The following is a 16932-nucleotide window of genomic DNA, read 5'->3' as shown; positions in this document are numbered from 1 at the left end:
TTCAGCCAGCCTGGCAGGCGGATTCTTAACCGCTGCGCCACCAGGGAAACCCCTGGTAAGTGTTTTGATGAATCTGCATATGATCTCGTTGGCACTCCAAGGAGGTGGGATTTCAACTTGGGGAGGCAGTTCTGACACACTTCCCCGGAGGAGCTGAATCTTGAAAAAAGCATTTGCCTAACAGGGTCGGGGTGGGGCATTCCATAAAGAAGGGGCAAGGAATCAAAAGGAATGAATCTGGGGGGCCGAGCGAGGGGGACAACGTCAAAGAAACTCGGTGAGGCCAGCAGGAGCGGATGACGGGGGACTCTTTGTCAGTAGTTGGGAGGCCCTGAAGTATTTGAAGCAAAAGAGGGACATGCACTGAACTCTACAGTTATATATGGTTAAAATAGTATGTTTTATATTATGTGACTTTTACCACAATAAAAAAAAATTTTTTTTAAGTGACATGCTCTGATTTGTGGGCTTTTTTTTTTTTTTTTTTAAGAAAAATTAATGTGGCAGCAGAGTTATAGTTGGGCTAGGGAGATGTGGAATGGAGACAGAGACCAGTTCAAAGGTGATTGTAATCTCCAGGAAGATGCTGGGAGGACCTAGATCGGGCCAGAGCTGGAAGGGAGGCACCTAAGAGATCTTAAAAGGATCCATGTAGCCATGAGTCAGCAAGACTGAGGGCCGACTCTCAGACTTTGTGGGTGAATTATGGTATAATTCATAGTGGCGGCAGATCGTCTTTTTTAATTTCAGCTTTACTGAGGGATAATTGACGTATAAAATTATAAGATATTTAAAGTGTACGTTGTGGAGATTTGGGACACACATACATTGTGCAAGGGCTCCCCATCTCGGTAATGACCACACCCATCACCTCACGTATTTATCCTTTTTTGCGTGTGAGAACATGATACAGTGCTGTCAACCATAGTCACCATGTTTTACGTTAGATCCTCAGACCTTATTCATCTTGTAGCTGAAAGTTTGTACGCGCGTACCAATCTCTCCCTATTTCCCGCCAACTCCCAGCTCCTGCAACTACTTTTCTACTCTCTGTTTCTGTGAGTTTTTTTTTTTTTTTAGAATCCACATATAGGTGATACCATGCAGAATTTGATTTTCTCTGTCTGGATTATTTCACTTAGCATGATGCCTCAAGTGTTTTTTTTCACTCAAAAATAAATTGTTATATTATTTCCGTGTCAATCAATACGCAACTTGAAGTCATTTTAAATGCCTGCATCATACTTTGGGTACATGTGTACCATAATTAACCTGATCAGTTTTTCCTCGGAGCCATTTAGTTTCATTGTTTTTTACTAAACAATAGTGTCTTAAGTGTCAAGTTCAGAATTTGATTTTACCCTACTTACCAGCTCAGAAGTAAGCTTGTTGCTGTCTTGTGGATGCTGGCAGATGACACAAGACTCCTGGATCAGAGACAAGGGACTTTATTACCTACAGCACAACAGACAGCAGGAGTATCAGCGTGGCATTGGTTCCGTTGGTTCCACTGGCCCCCGAACCCCACAGCAGTGGTTCCCTGGGCCCGGATGGATGCGGTGCTTGCGGTGGGTGGGTTGGCATTACAGCCGAGGAATATCGAGCTTAGGGAATCGCCTTCTGCTGGGTAAGCAGTAAGCAAGCCCGCTCTCTGCCCCGGGAGGAGACATTACCTCATCCTTCAAGGTCACTTGTTTTAAGCGCAAGTGTGAGAAATGGCCTGGGTAAAGAGTGGTAAGGGTGTTGCATTCTTGGCATACCCAGCAAGGTGTGTAGGAGCACGAGAGAACTGTGAAGGACTGTCTCTGAACAATAAACATCCTTTCCTATACATTTACAAATATCTTTAGGAGGGAATTCCCTGGCAGTCCAGTGGTTAGGACTTGGCACTTTCACTGCCGAGGGCCCGGGTTCAATTCCTGGTCAGGGAATTAAGATCCTCGCAAGCTGCTCAGCACAAACCCCCCCCACCAAAAAAAAAAAAAAAGGATGGAAAAATACCTTTAGGGTAAATACAGAGGAATGAAATCACTCAACCAAAGAGTTTGCACTGCTGTAGACATTATGTACTTGTTACCAGATGACCTTCTAGAAACTTCCTCTTGCAGGTTTGCTTTCTCAATTGTGTTCTGTAAAATGACTGTTGTGTTTCCCATGTTGGCCCAGGAATGACTTCCTCTCATCTGAGCGCTCAGGCCCATGTTGGTGTTCTCCGCTTTTCCAGGGATATGTCTCGTTGTATTAACAGGGGGGATATTTTAGCAGGGCCATTTCCTGATTGGTGTCAAGCTGAAAATAGATTGCTTGCCCCAGGTTGGTGGGAACAGAAATGCTAAGATAAGCAACAGCCTCTCCTCCCCGCACCCTACCCTGCCTGTAGCAGGTCAAGTCTCTTCCTATTCAGGAGGCCCAGGGCTCTGTTTTCTCATTTGATCTAACACTGCAGACAGGTGGTATGTTGTATCTGTGCGCTTGTAGGTGAATTTTAATGACATTTCAAGGCATCCTGAAAAACAAAGTAATTCTTTGGATTGCGTTTGTCAAATAATAAAAATATTTGACATAAATCTCATTGGGAACAGATGTGGAAATATGCAATTCTTACTTTTTTTACTATCCTTCCCTGGGGGCTCTTGGTCTATGCCAATCTGAATTTTACTGTTGAAAGTGCTCTCCCTTTTCCAGGTGTGTTGTCTTTAATATATAGGAAAACTTTGGGAGAGGACCCTGGAGCAGTAGCTAACACTGCTAAAATCAAGACTGAACCATCAGAGAGTTACATCAGGACGGAAGGTTTGTCCTTGGATCAAAGCCTCCCCTGGGCGAGGACTCTGGTACACGCGTCCTGGTAGGGGCTGCAGTGGTCTGGGCCATATGGGAAACTCGGCTGTTATCACAGACTCTTCCCATGACTTCGGTGTATTCACTTCTTTCTGGTTTCCTCTTCTGTTAAGCGAGCATGCGAATCTCTGACCCTGACCTCAATTAGAGAACCGCCTTAGAAGCCCTGGCTTTTATTTATGTGTGTGAGACGCAAGTGTAGATCCTCAGGCACATTTTGTATTCCACGGGGTACCCCTCTCCTTAATCCACCCCCTACACCCAGCCCCCCGGCCAGCAGTGACTCTCCATGGTTTGCCATGCGCGTCCTGGCACATCAGGACACATCATTTGAAATACCTGTTGGCCAGATGTGGTATCTCCGTAACGTGGATAAGCTGGATGCTCTGCAGGGAAGAGACCCTGAGGACTGTGCCCTCCAGGTGGTTTATTTGTGTCCGCCCACCAGGGAAGCACATCCTTTCCTACTGAAATGTTTGAAGGAAAAGTCCATAGTACCTAAAGAGGCACGTTTGAAGAAAATTGGCCCTAACGTTCTTCCTGATCTTGCGGTAACGTCCATAAAGAATGTTCTCCAGGCAGGAAGAATCAGTCATTGTTATGGACTGAATGTTTCTGTCCCCCCGCCCCTAATACTCATACATTAGAGCCCTAACTCCCCATGTGACTGTATTTGGAGATAGAGCCTGAGAGGAGGTGACAAAGGTTAAATGAGGTCATGGGGTAGGGCCCTAATCTGACAAGGTTGGTGCCTTTGTAAGAAGAAGGAGAGATACCAGTGCTTTCTCTCTCCACCATGTAAGACCACAGCAAAAAAGGCATCTGTCTGCAAATCAGAAAGAGAGTTCTCACCAGAACTTTAACCTGCCGGACCTTGATCTGGGACTTCCAATGTTCAGAACTGTGAAAAAAGACGTTTCTGTTGTTGAAGCCACACAGGCTGTGGTATTTTGTTATGGCAGCCGGAGCAGCCCTGGCAAAGTCATGTAAACACTCCAGAAACAGCCACCATGACTGGGCAGGAGGGAATCCAGTCACCTTCCAAGACTGGCATTTCACCCTGACTGGTCTCAAACCAGTCCTCTCAAATCTTTTCTTGGGAAAGCACAAATGCTAGCTGAGCCAAAAAAAAAAAAAAAAAAAGGTGATGATGCGGGCTCGAAGTTTTTGTTCTTAGCCGTGCTGAGCTATTTTTCCATTTTTCTATGAAACATATGCAGATCGCAACTACCCAGATGCTCATCAGACTTTTTAGGAAGTAATTGCTGGATCATCTGCCTTCAGATCTAGACGTTAAAGTTTTCTGAAAGGGGATAAATCATATTTACCGTGAATCCGTGAACCTGGCATTACTATTTGTGGTCAATAAACATTAGTTGCAAGATGAATAAATCCGTGAATGAATGAATGAATGGACAGTAAATGGAATGTAAACTGACTATAGTGTCTGGTCAATTTTCCAGATCTCATTCCACATTTCTTCTATATTCGCAATAACCTTTTTTACCCAAGGTTTTTTATACGTTTCTTTTCAAATAGCCTAAAGAAACCTGACCAGGATGACTTCATCGAGTTCCAATCTGTAAAGGAATGAAAATGTAGAAGCAGGCATCTCAGGGGCCGTCCTTCTTAAATACACAGTGTGTTCCACTGGATCTCTACATATGGATGACCTCCTTGGTCCCCATGTCACAGTTGCGATATTCAGATCATTTAAGTCAGTTTGCTATGTTTAAAAGGGATTGCAAGGTTCTGTTAGTTCTAAGCTCAAGAAGCTGCTGCTTCTTTTTGCAGATATCAGAATACCCAACGTACAAGGTAGTAAACTAATAGTTGTATTTTCCTTTCTATATATGTCATAAGTCTACGGTAGGCTTTCCAGGGCTGATATCCTGATTCAGTGATCTTTCAGCTGTGCAGCTTTTTTAAAAAGCTGTTTTCCAGATGGTTTCTGCCCCTCTAGGCATAACATCTGCTTCCCAGTCAGCCAGAAATAGGAAGGGCACATCTTTGCCTTTTTATTTTGGATCCCATAATCCAGCCCAGGGAGTGGTGCCTACATCTCCTTGGCCAGAACTCCACAGTATAGTTCCCCTTAGATGCAAGAACAAGACGAATGCAAGGAAGGACTTGGTTGAGAATGTGTGTTGACTGAACCAACCTCCACTGTCTTCCACACAATCTCCAGGAAGAAGAGGAAGCTTTTGGAGAATCCCAAATGAGACTTGGAGACAGGGAGATAAGAGTGGCTTCTGAGATTCAGCAACAAGAGATTATGGGTATTCCCTTCTCAGCCTTAAATAAGTTCCATGGAAGCCCAAGTCTGTGTCACCTTGTTCCAACCTAAATAGCCAACCCAGGATGAGGTGTCCCTCCAGATGTGAACCAATCATGATTAGGGGGCCTGCTGGCTGAGGGTCAGAGTTGGACGGTTCATTGGTGGGGGCAGGGGGTCACCCGATGAATTGATGGCTATTCTCAGAGAAGGAGGGTCATTCTGAGTCAGGGAGCCAGCCAGGGGGTCTGCCTAACCTTGAGGGGGTGAATGGGAACGGCAAGCAGCTTCTTCCAAGATTGCTTCCTGAGGATACTGGTTGCCCTCAGTATCCTCCTGAGGTGGTTTTAGGGACCTTGAAGAACAGAGCTCTGGCCTTAGCATCCCAAAACAAGCTCACATCCCAGCTCTGGCCAGTGACTTTGGGCAGCTCATTCCTTAGACCTCCATTATCTCCTGCATGAAGTAAGACTAGAAATACCCATGGATAGAAATGGAATAAGCACACTCTGCCAGGCCTAAAGCTTTGTGGACAGAGAAGGTGTTGTTATGATTTCCAGAACAGTGCCAAGTTGTGACTACCTTTGCCAGCCATTGATATGTTTCATGTCACTGAATGTGATCTCACGAGAACATAAGCCATTAATATTTACAAAAAGAATCTTCTTTCCCACAACCCGTCTTCGGTGTTTCCAGGCCTTCTGTCTCTTCTCACCAGCCATGTCCTCTTTCAGGAGTGGATGGGGAGAGATACATCTGTGTCTAGAGCATGCGTCTGCTGGAACCAAGAGCTGTGTGTCATCATTTGTAGTGTATGTGAGTAGAGAAGGCAAAACCTGATCTTCCCCTGCTCATTGGAGCTCACACAGAACCCAAAGGGTTAAAGCAACGTTCCAAGGAGCTGCACACAAAAGTCTCTAACAGGCTGTCCGGTGAGATAGTCACTTGACCACACTACATTCAATGAGGTCATGGTCCCACATGCATCCTCTTCTCCTTGAGAGAAGGTGCATAAAATATAAATAAATGATCAGGTTACAGAATGAACTCTGAATGACCAATTTTGGCTCAAGTAAAGGCCTTCTCCTACCTCACAGTTCCCCGCCGATAAATCTTTCAGCAGCAGGTTGATCCTTTTCAGAAACAGACTGTCTAGCAATGTTTCCACCTCCTGCCCCCATCAGGATGGAGTGAGTACGAGGCAGAGGCCTGGACGTACAGACAACCCACCGCAGACTCATGCCTGGAACAGCTTTCCTCTTTCAAGGGCCGACTGGTCGATACTCTGGCTGCTGCTGGGAGGGAGAGAAAAGGGAACAGGTTGCAATGTCGCTAATAACAGCAAACGCAATAGACCATCTGCAGAAGGGAGCTGCTGCTCTGTCTCCCAGAGAATGAAGCTACGAGGTTGCAGGGACCGGACCAGCACTACTACTAGAAAGAATGGCAACGTCCTTGCAAATGTTTCCAGCCTCTTAGTTTTCCCCTGGGGTAGATTATTTAAAGTCTGTCATGAGTCTTTGCAAATTCATAACTTGCATGTGCTCATTTTCCCTGGGTCCATCTGTGCCCATGGGAAAAGGAATATAAAGGAAGGAGGGATGCTTTGGTGACAAGATGCTTAGGGTTGATGGGGGAGGGGGGAGGAGGACCCAAACTTATGAAGCTGCTACTCTGACCAGAAATGGAAACCACCCCTTCCAATCGGCATGTTGTTTTTGATAAAGAAATAAGACAAGGTTACTCTCCTTTGTCTTGTTTCTGTGGTTCCCTTGGTGTTTGCTTTTCTCTCCAAATTATGTAGGGCCAGAGTGCATTAAAGTGAGCAGTGAACTCCTACTCAGTGCCACCAACTCCTGCCCCTGTGGGAAGTTTTAACGTTGGATCTGGCTGATGTCCTGTGAGCTAAAGGCTAACTCTGCAGCCCGATGGGCCGGCCACTTGACCCTTAAACCTCAGCCATCCTGACACTCAAGTTCTTTCTGCTCCCCCCTGGCTTGCTGGTCTGCACTCCCCTGGGTTATTGACAGGGTCCTGGATGGCCCTACTGTGTCTTTGTGTGAATTACCAAAGGCTCCCAGCTCTTGGCAGACCGACTAGAAAGCATCCCTCTTCGGACTGAGGCAGCTGAGCCAGGGCACACAGCCGGCACGTGGCACGCAGGCTGGTCCTCAGCCCCCAGGTGCACCCCTGCACTGCACGTGGATGCACGCCGTGGCCCTGATTGGCGGCAACACCTTTCTCTTTGCCGTCCAGCCCAAGTGTCACCGAGAGGTCGGCCAGGGGGCAAGGCAGGCAGTGCCCACTCTCCAGGCTCCTTTGACTCCTGTCAGGGGACTGCCACATCCTGGCACGGACAGGGATGGCTCAGCTCTTGTCACAGAGGCTTTCATCTCATTCATTCACTCAATAAATACTCAGTGAACATCTTCCAAGATGTTCATCACACCACCCTATAACCATGCACCAACTCTTTACCAAGATGCAAATCTGACCCCCAAATACCTGTGAACCTGATATATTGTACTTGTTAATCTAAAGACCAGGAATGCTGTTGCAAAATGCTTTACCTTTATACATAAATATGTATTTGTGTTTTCTCCAAGTGTTCCCTACTTAGCAGACCACAGAAGGTCAGTGCACGGTGGTCTGATGAGTTGCTTGGAGTATGCGTCATCCGTGGGCCCTCCTGGATTCACGGCAGCTATGTGGTCCCCTCGTGGGCCAGGCTGCCTCTGGTGAAACTTCATTTCAGCACAGGTGTTGGTGACATGGTCGAGTCCTGTAGTGAGAGATTCAGTTGCTCCTTCCCTTGGTGGCCTGTCTACACAGCTTCATGAGGGGAAAGGTGGGGGGGAGTTTCTGTCCCGCCACTTAGCTACAGAAGGAAGAATAAATCCTAGCACCTGGAACCTTCAATCAAGTCACACTTTTCTCTGTCCCTTGGTATAAAGGAAATGTTGGAGACTGAAACATACTCTAAGAAAAGATAAGGCTTGCTTCCTAGATATCTTTTGGCAAAAAGGGGTTATTGAAAGTGTCGTGTCGTTGGTCGAGGTAAAAGTCCTCAAATCAGACTTCTGGGTTCAAATCCCAACTCAACCATTTCCTAGGTCTGTGTCTTAGTCTGCTTGAGCTGCCGTATGAAAATACCATAGACTGGATAGCAATTGATGGTAAACAACAGAAATTTATTCTCACAGCTCTGAGATCAAGATGGACAGGCTCTGGTGAAGGTCCTCTTCCTGGCTTGTAGACGGCTGTTTCCTCATTGTTTTCTCATTGTGTCCTCACGTGGAAGAGAGAGAGACAGAGGGAGAGAGGGAGAGAACTAGTGCTCTGGTGTCTCTTCTTACAAGGTCACTAATCCCACCATAAGGGCCTCATCCTCATGATCTCATGTAACCCTAACTACCTCCCAAAGGCCCCGTCTCCACATACCATCACCTTGGGTGTTAGGACTTTAACACATGAACTTCAGGGGGACATAAACATTCCGTCTGTAATATTCTGCCCCAGCTCCTCAAAATCACATCCTTTTCACATGCAAAATACATTCTTTCCACCCCAATAGCCCCCAAAGTCTTACCTCCTTCCAGCATCCACTCTAAAGTCTAATGCCCGAAGTCTCACCTAAATGTCACCTAAACCAGATACGGGTGAGACTCCAGGCACAATTCATCTTGAGGCAAAATTCTTCTCCAGGGCCTTCCCTGGTGGTCCAGTGGTTAAGACTCTGCACTTCCAATGCAGGGGGCGCAGGTTCCATCCCTGGTCAGGGAGCGAACTAAGATCCCACATGCCGTGCGGTGAGGCCAAAAAAAAAAAAGAAAAAATTCTTTTCCAGTGTGAACCTGTGAAACCAGACAAGTTACATGCATCCACAATACAACGGTGGGACAGGAAGAAGATAGACATTCCTGTTTCAAAAGGGAGAAGTTAGAAGGAAGAAGTGGCTGACAGGTCCCAAACAGGTTCAAAACCTAGCAAGGCAAATTCATTAGCTCTTAAAGCTCGAGAATAATCCTCTTTGGTTTGATGCTTCACTCCAGCCCACGGGAGAGGCAGCATCGCCTCCAGGGAACAGGGGGGTAAGCCCACCCACGTGGCAACCTGTGAGGGTGCAGCTGGGTGGCAATCCTGATCTCTGAAACTGACGTAAAGGCAGCCTTGCCCCCCGACCCCAGGACAACATGAACCTGACATTGTACCTATTGAAACTAAGAAAACTTTCCGGGCTTATCTGCGATTGGAGCAAGTAATGCTACCTGCACTAGAAGCACTTCTGAACCGGTTAAAAATATACATCCCAGGCCCCCCACAAAAAGCACTATAGCAGCCCCTGTTGGGCAAGAGGCCCAGGAATCTGCATTTTTAGCTCAGATCATTCCGATGTACCCTAGATGCTGAGAACCACCGCCACCAGGGAACTCAGCACAGGATGCTGAGTCATTATTTCCCTCCCTATGTTTTATTAAATTTATTTGTATGTGCTTTAATGTTATTGTCCCATGTGAGTTTCTGTTAGCATTTTATCCCTCTTGTGTTCCTCTAGTTGTATATCTTTTTCCTTCAGGGTGGGGTTCAGGGCACTTTTCTGCTTTGGTTGATGCTTGTGGTCCAAGACTTCCTCCCCCCCCCCCAAGCTTGTTTACTGCTACCGACCACATCATCCCCTTGCTACCCTCAACCATAACAGGCAGTCCTGCCCACTCCCTCCTGACTTATCCTGTATTGTGTTACCTTCTCACCCGCCCCCCCCCCTTCTTGGCGATTTAAGGAGCTGTTTTTATTGCTTCTAGCGCCAACACATCTGTCATATATTTCCCTCCAACTTAAAAACACTGGAGAATCACTGGTTACTTAGCGCAAAGTGATGTATGCGCTAGATGACCATTTCTTTTGTAACTGGCTCTCACTCAGTGAGACTGGATATTTTGGGCTTCTCCTTTCCTACTCCCACTGCCATTTCGATCAGACCCTTGAATTCAGAGTATACAGAGATGCTCTCAGCCTATGTTTGTATATATAATGACTTCATTTTGTGACTCAAAGTAAACTTTGTGGTTCATTCACAGTTTCTCATTTTTTTAATTAATTTTTATTGGAGTGTAGGTGATTTACAATGTTGTGTTAGTTTCTGCTGTACACCAAAGTGAACCAGTTTTACATATACCTGTACATATATCCACTCTTTTTTATATTCTTTTCCCATATAGGTCATTACAGAATATTGAGCAGAGTTCCCTGTGCTATATAGTAGGTCCTTATTAGTTATCTATTTTATATATAGTAGAGTGTATATGTCAATCCTAATCTCCCAATTTCTCATTTTTGTAGACTACTCTTCCTCCGTGAACACAGAAAATTAAGCCGTGGTTATAACTGAGGAAATGATATAGTGCCAAGTGTGTTAACAGCAGGCAGTAAATAGATTGGTAAGAATCGGTCTGCCTCTATCGGAATTGTATCGATAGTGAGAGTCTTACTAGTCAGAAATAGAAATCAAGTTGATTTAACCTAAACAAATGAGGAATTTGCTGGAGGAGATCAGAGAGCTCCCGGAAATGTCAGACTCAGAGCATAGGTAGGAACCAAAGGGGTCCGGATAGCCGGTCCTCCTATAGGATGCGGTCAGGGCAGGAGACTGGTGAGGGTGCTGGGCGGTGCCCCTGCGGCCGGTCACTTCCAGATTCAGAGCCCCAGGCAGAGGTTCTGATTGGTTGAGCTCTACCACGTGTCCACTGCCCCCTCTCCTCCCCCCCCCCCACACAGGGACCCTCCCTTAGAACCTCCAGAGTGGAAGGTGAGCCTTGCTCTTCTCCCCCATGGTTCCTCCAAAATACTAAGAAGATTTGGATGTTGTGTAGCTTTATGGCAAAAGTCCACCCCAGATATGATACACATTCCCCTATCTCCACTGCAGTAATCCGTCAGTTACTGAGGACGTCTGTTTTCTTCAGGCACTGGGCTAGATGCTCCATGTGTAGAATCTCTAGTCGTTACCACAACCCTGTGAAGTAAATAGCAGGATGTACTTTTTACAGTTGAAGACTCTGAGGCTTGAAGAGGTTAAGTAACTTGCCTATAGCCAGACGGGTGGTAAGAGATGAACCCAGGATGATCTGACCCCAGAACTTGTGGCCTGTCCACTCCATCAAATTGCCGCCTCTATGTATTATTTTCACCTAAATTTTTTCTCCATATCCCAAGTAGTTTATGCAGATAGAACTTGTTTCTAAACTATTATGTCCACATCTGAATAATAAAGGGTATTGACACATTTATCTCTAAGGCTTTCATCTGTGTCATTCTGTGTTTCTATAACTATATTCTGATGGTTACCGTTTTAAAATGGCATTGAGTGTATAACTGCAGAGAAGATGGGGATGATGTTGGTGGAACCCTTATCAGTGTCAAGCGTGACACCATTTTCTCTGGCCTTATGCAGCCTTCCCCAGAAGATCGTACCTCACCTCCCAAATCAGGTCCCTGAAATCTGTTTGGAAATTAACCACAGGCCTGAATCCCCGTGGAAGTGGCTGCTGAACATATACAGTCCCTGCTGTCTGGCTGGTGACATGCTAAGCACCCTTTCGTCTTCTAAATGAATACTTCTCAGCAGAGACTCAAAGGAACTTTTTCAAAGAAGACAGTGTGTGTGTTCATGCCACTTTAATGGGGACAAAGTTGGGAGGTGGGCGTCATTCAAGTAATCACCCCTGATGCTCTCTCTCGGCCACACGTGGTTTTAACTAGAATCTAAAGCTCCCTGGACACTTTTCAGAACCGTGTCTCTGGCTTTGGTCTGGAACTCCTGTCTGGAACAGCAACTAGCATCAGGGCATTAAAAGGCATATGCTCTGGGTGTGTTCCTTCCTCCTGAGGGGGCGGTTTGTGATTCATTCATTTCATTGTGCTGTAAATGGACATTTATGGAGGACCTGCTTGGGGCCAGCAATTGTATCAGTGTTGAGCTTTTACTTACAAAAAAGACAAAATCCTCAGCAGGGGGTGTAGAGGTGTGGCTGGGGGAAAGTAGACATGAAAACATAATGAAAATGCAGGGTGATGAGAATATGTTATGAATGCCTGAAGGATGTATTAGAGGAGCACAGAGAAGGGAATGACTAGATGTTTGGGGGTAAAGGTGAAAAAAAAATCATAGAAGTTGCATTTGAGTGGAGCTGTAATGAAAACAATTTAACCGGAACATTAAGTGGGAGGTTATTTGTAGGCTGAAGGGCAAAAGTTTGCAAGTTTTAGGACATACAGAGTTCAGGATGACTGTGAATTACATAGGAAGGGAGTAATAACAGAGTGAAAGGAGAATTTTAAAAGGAGCTAAAAGAGGCAATGATATGAATAGTCATATATGTCCTGCAAAGGGCTTGGATTACGTTAATAATTAGAACCACTGAAGGTTTTCACCTGGAGAGGGATGTGATCAGATTGTATTTTAGAAAGACCACTCTGTTGACAGAAGAATGAATTAGAGCAAGAAGGGGACAGGAGACTTTACAGACAGCCGGATTACAGGTACAATTTTACCATTTTGGAAAGAATTTCTGGAGGAAGGAGAAGACATCGTTTTTCACAGTCTCCTTAAAAATATGAAGGCCGTAAGGATCTGATAGGAAAATGTGTAGTATTTTCATTAGGAAATAATTGCAGTGCTTATTTTCTTTTACTGGCCTGAAATCTTTAAAAAAATGAAAAAGGACAGTAAGCCAGTACAGTATATCTTGACTTTTTAGAACATAAATTTTATATAGCATGAGCCAAATTTTGTTCTCTAACCCATAAAATGATTAACAACAAAATCCTCGGTTATGGATAATTAATAAGCTATTAAAGAATGCTAATTCTTAACTGAAAGCTTTTACACTGGTTGTCCACCCCCTGAAAGTACTTATTTCCCATTCAACGCTATATTTAAGGACCACTTTCAAACATCTTATCATGTATCATTGAAGTAGATTGGAAGATGTGAGTGTGGACTGCTTTAAGACATGTCAAAATGAATAAGTGTTTTAGTAAGCTGTTCTATTTCTAATACAAGCCAGTGAAAAAAACAATGAGCCAGTCTCCAGTGTTAAGATGGGAAAATATGAAAACCATCCCAGCTTACTCCACTCATCACCATGGTTTCATCATCTATTACACAGTAAAACAAACATAGCCACTGACTATAACCCTTAATGAGCATATGTGACTCTGATAATATTTATCGGGTTTATTTGTTTGAGGCCAACTGAAATGAAAAGAAAACAGTGCAGCGTTGGGTCATTAGTCTCTTCTGACGTGTGCTGTAATTCTAAGGAAAACATTAGTAGCCTATTTTTAGCCAGTACCTTCATCCACTGAAGCGATAATGGCCCAAGGAATAATCCCTGGGATGGAAAACAGAAATTCCCAGAATTAAACGTTCTTGCTCATCTGTTCTATGGTCACAGGAACTCTATCAGCACCGTCACTTCTCATCAACATCGAGAAATGTTTTACATCAGACCGTTATGCAATCCTCCCCAGCTAGGCTGCCGTTCATCTTCATCTCTCCTAAGTCAGGATCCTCCCAGGCAAAAGAAATGAAAAATATCACCTCCTCCAGGAAGCCTCTCTTTCCCTGGTGAACGTTATCACATGCACTTGACATTATTTTCACTTCCATAATCTGTTTATTCTGTGTTCTTTCCCATACTCAAAAATGTTAGTTAAAAAACTCATACAGAAATGATAGGAGTGAGACCTTGTTCTAGACTCCACAGGGCTGGTGTATGTGGAAGGTGGCAGATAGATGAAAAAAGGTTCTTCCCTGCAGGGGTACAAACCCAGCAGGAGGGACAAGGCAGATGAATAGGATCTAAACATGGTCTTCAGTCTTGTTTCAGCTCAGCATCTGAACAGAAGGCAGCCCCCTGCCACCAAGCCCGGGGACCCACTGGTTGACAAAGAGTGTACGGACCTGATGTGCTGGCCACAGCCTAGGCTGGAGGGGTGGAAGGAGAGGAGGTCTGGGGAGGCGTTTGAAAACTCTCAGGAGGAATTGGTGATTCAAAGCAGGGCCTTTGGAATAAATAAAACAGACGGGAGTTAAAACATGAGACCTTCTCTCTGTGTGATTTGGATGAGTTACATAATCATTTTGAAGCATATATGATGTTATCACTAAAGTGAGATACTGTGAAAAGGCTTATTATATTATTCCAGGTTACAAGTTCTCAATACAGGGCATTTATTGTTCTTGTCACTATGATTTTATGCTTCTCAGAGGGTGTGTCCCCCCCATTCTTTCCCCCAGTGAGGAATCGTTTTATTAAACTGTGAAGTGTCTCCCAAGAAAAGCGCAGTATATGTGGGGAGTTCAGAAGAAAAGGAATCCTATGATTTTGGAGCAGGGGATCAGAGAAGGCTTCGTGGAAGAGATGCCACTACACCTGGTTTGTAAGGGTCAGGTATGAGTCGAGGAGGCAGTGATCTGGAGACAGACCGTCCAACCATGAGCCCAGTGATAAATGGAGAACATTTCCATACTTCCTTCTTGGGGCTCCAACGAGAATTACAGGCATTTGTTGGATATTCCCACTGGAAATGGTAAGCTTCTTAGAGCAGGAACCATGATTCTACATTTTATTTATTATCCCCTCAGAGGAGCCAATAGAAATAAAATAAATACTTTTGTTGATGTTCTGAGGCCTATGTGGAAGCCATTCTTATAACTGAGAGGTTAATTGAAACACTTTGAAACTTCTCTCTCTCCCTCTGAAGAACAGAAAAGGAGGCTTGGAGAAAGCTGGGGTGGATCCAGGGAGTAGGATGCCATCCTCTTGTTCTAGATGGTTTAACTTGTGTGAGCTCCATCTCTACTCCCTAAAGAGCTGGGTATGTGTAATAGAATCATGGTGTTTTGGGTTTATTCATTTTTTTGTCATTCATTGGTAAATTCTTTTATTTTCTTTGTAAAATTTCCAGCATGTTTTCAGCTATGCAAAGAGGCAACTATGAGAAGTTGTTCAGTTTGAACGTGAGCAGAAGTGTTAAAGTCTAAGAGCACCGTGTACATGGTAGGTGGGGATGAGGCCTTATGGGAGGGCAAATCCCAGGGAAAGGAAGGCAGACTTAATTGCCTCATCACCCCTCCCCCATGTAGAAGATTCTCCTTCTAGGGCTAACAGGTTCTGGGGTTCGTTTTTCTAAAAGAAGATGTGCTTTCCTTGAAGGCATCTTTTGTAGAAGGGACTAAGCTACTGAGAAAATAACATCACAAAGAGATGTTTCAACAAAACTGATTTTATTTGTACCCTTTTTTTAGATTCCATGTATAAGCGATATCATATGCTATTTGTCTTTCTCTGTCTGACTTAATTCAGTCAGTATGATAATCTCTAGATCCATCCATGTTGCTGCAAATGGCATTATTCCATTCTTTTTTATGGCTGAGTAATATTCCATTGTATACATGTATGACATCTTCTTTATCCATTCCTCTGTTGATGGACGTTTAGGTTGCTTCCATGTCCTGGCTATTGTAAATAATGCTACAATGAATATTGGGGTGCATGTATCTTTTTGAATTATGGTTTTCTCCCAGTATATGCCCCAAAACAGAAATAGAGTTACAGATATAGAAAACAAACTATGGTTACGGGGGTAAGAGCGGGGGAGGGATAAATTGGGAGATTGGGATTGACATATACACACTACTATATATAAAATAGATAACTAATAAGAACCTATTGTATAGCACAGGGAGCTCTACTCAGTACTCTGTAATGGCCTATATGGGAAAAGAATCTTAAGAAGAGTGGAAATATGTACAGCTATATGTATAACTGGTTTACTTTGCTGTACAGCAGAAACTAGCACAACATTGTAAATCAATTACGCTCCAATAAAATTTTTTTTAAAAGGCAAAAAAAAGTAAAATGATACCAAAAAAACCCCAAAACTAATTTTATACAGTACTGTAGAACTGGATGTGTCCTAAAATGTGGATACTGATGTTGAAGATAATAATGATGCTAAAGAAATAAAGTACGTGTTTAAAAATATGTTTATTATAGAGAAAAAAAGTAAAAGATTGAGATAAGCATCAAGAATAAAATAAAAATCTCCCATAATGCTATGCTCCCATAGCATTCTTTTATATATCCTGTTTTATAGATAGATAATTAAAGAAACAGAAGAATGCTGAAAATCCTGTTTTTACGACTTGATTTTTTTTTCCAGTTAATATACGACCTTGTCCATAAAAATATTTTTAGCACAGTTTTAATTTTTGTAGAGGTTTTTTGGTTTCCTCCTCAGCATATATTCTCACTTCACCTTTTGCATCCTTATTGATTTGGGGTCGGGGGTGAGGGTGAGGGGGGATTTATTTCCTCTTGTCGAGCCGTGAGATTAGGTGGAAAGACCCCACTTGCAGTCCTAGGAGTGCGCCCTAAGTGGTTTATATCTGTCAGTGCTTCCGCCTTCAGCCCTGTGATCAGTATAATAATGGGAATGAAACAATCTGGGCCAATGAGTGATAACGGATCCCAGGACAAGCGGATATCAGAAGGGCCTTTCTTTCTTTGGATGGTGTTTGAAGTGGTGAAGTTTGAAGTTCCCTCAGCCATGTTGTGACCGCGGAGGGGGAGCCCTGACCTGACGGAGGAAAGCTTCCTCCTGTGGGCCGACGGGGTGGGTGCTGGGCTGTGCCCCTGCGGCCGGTCACTTCCAGATTCAGAGCCCCAGGCAGAGGTTCTGATTGGTTGAGCTCTACCACGTGTCCACTGCCCCCTCTCCTCCCCTCACATACACAGGGGGACCCTCCC

The 16932-nt window shown here is 44.3% G+C and overlaps 2 protein-coding genes and 1 long non-coding RNA gene across 11 annotated transcripts in view; 1 reads left to right on the top strand and 2 right to left on the bottom strand.

Moving 5' to 3' along the window:
- LOC309666315 overlaps nucleotides 1–16932 on the bottom strand; it is a 667877-nt gene that overhangs the window by 435226 nt on the left and 215719 nt on the right. The window lies entirely within an intron of this gene.
- SUGCT (succinyl-CoA:glutarate-CoA transferase) overlaps nucleotides 1–16932 on the top strand; it is a 789655-nt gene that overhangs the window by 748311 nt on the left and 24412 nt on the right. For 3 of the 9 annotated variants that reach the window (XM_082473561.1, XM_082473567.1, XM_082473558.1), the window contains one exon: nucleotides 14885–15180. The exons of 3 other annotated variants lie outside the window; for them this stretch is intronic. In XM_082473561.1, coding sequence (XP_082329687.1) covers nucleotides 14885–15058 — 174 coding nt within the window. In that variant the 3' untranslated portion in view covers nucleotides 15059–15180. Of the gene's footprint in view, nucleotides 1–2685; nucleotides 2716–14884; nucleotides 15181–16932 lie in introns of those variants that run through there. 3 more of the 9 variants (XM_082473565.1, XM_082473566.1, XM_082473571.1) reach the window with 3 other exon arrangements.
- Nucleotides 8426–16932, bottom strand: part of LOC309666280 (uncharacterized protein) — an 85757-nt gene continuing 77250 nt past the window's right edge. Inside the window, exon 7 of the transcript XR_014266975.1 lies at nucleotides 8426–8970. The gene's annotated coding sequence lies outside the window, so the exon portion shown is untranslated. The remainder of the gene's footprint in view (nucleotides 8971–16932) is intronic.

Source organism: Balaenoptera physalus (assembly GCF_965194825.1).
Source record: "Balaenoptera physalus genome assembly, chromosome: 8".
NCBI classification, from domain to species: Eukaryota; Metazoa; Chordata; class Mammalia; order Artiodactyla; family Balaenopteridae; genus Balaenoptera; species Balaenoptera physalus.
This window is presented reverse-complemented; position numbering and strand designations above follow the sequence as displayed.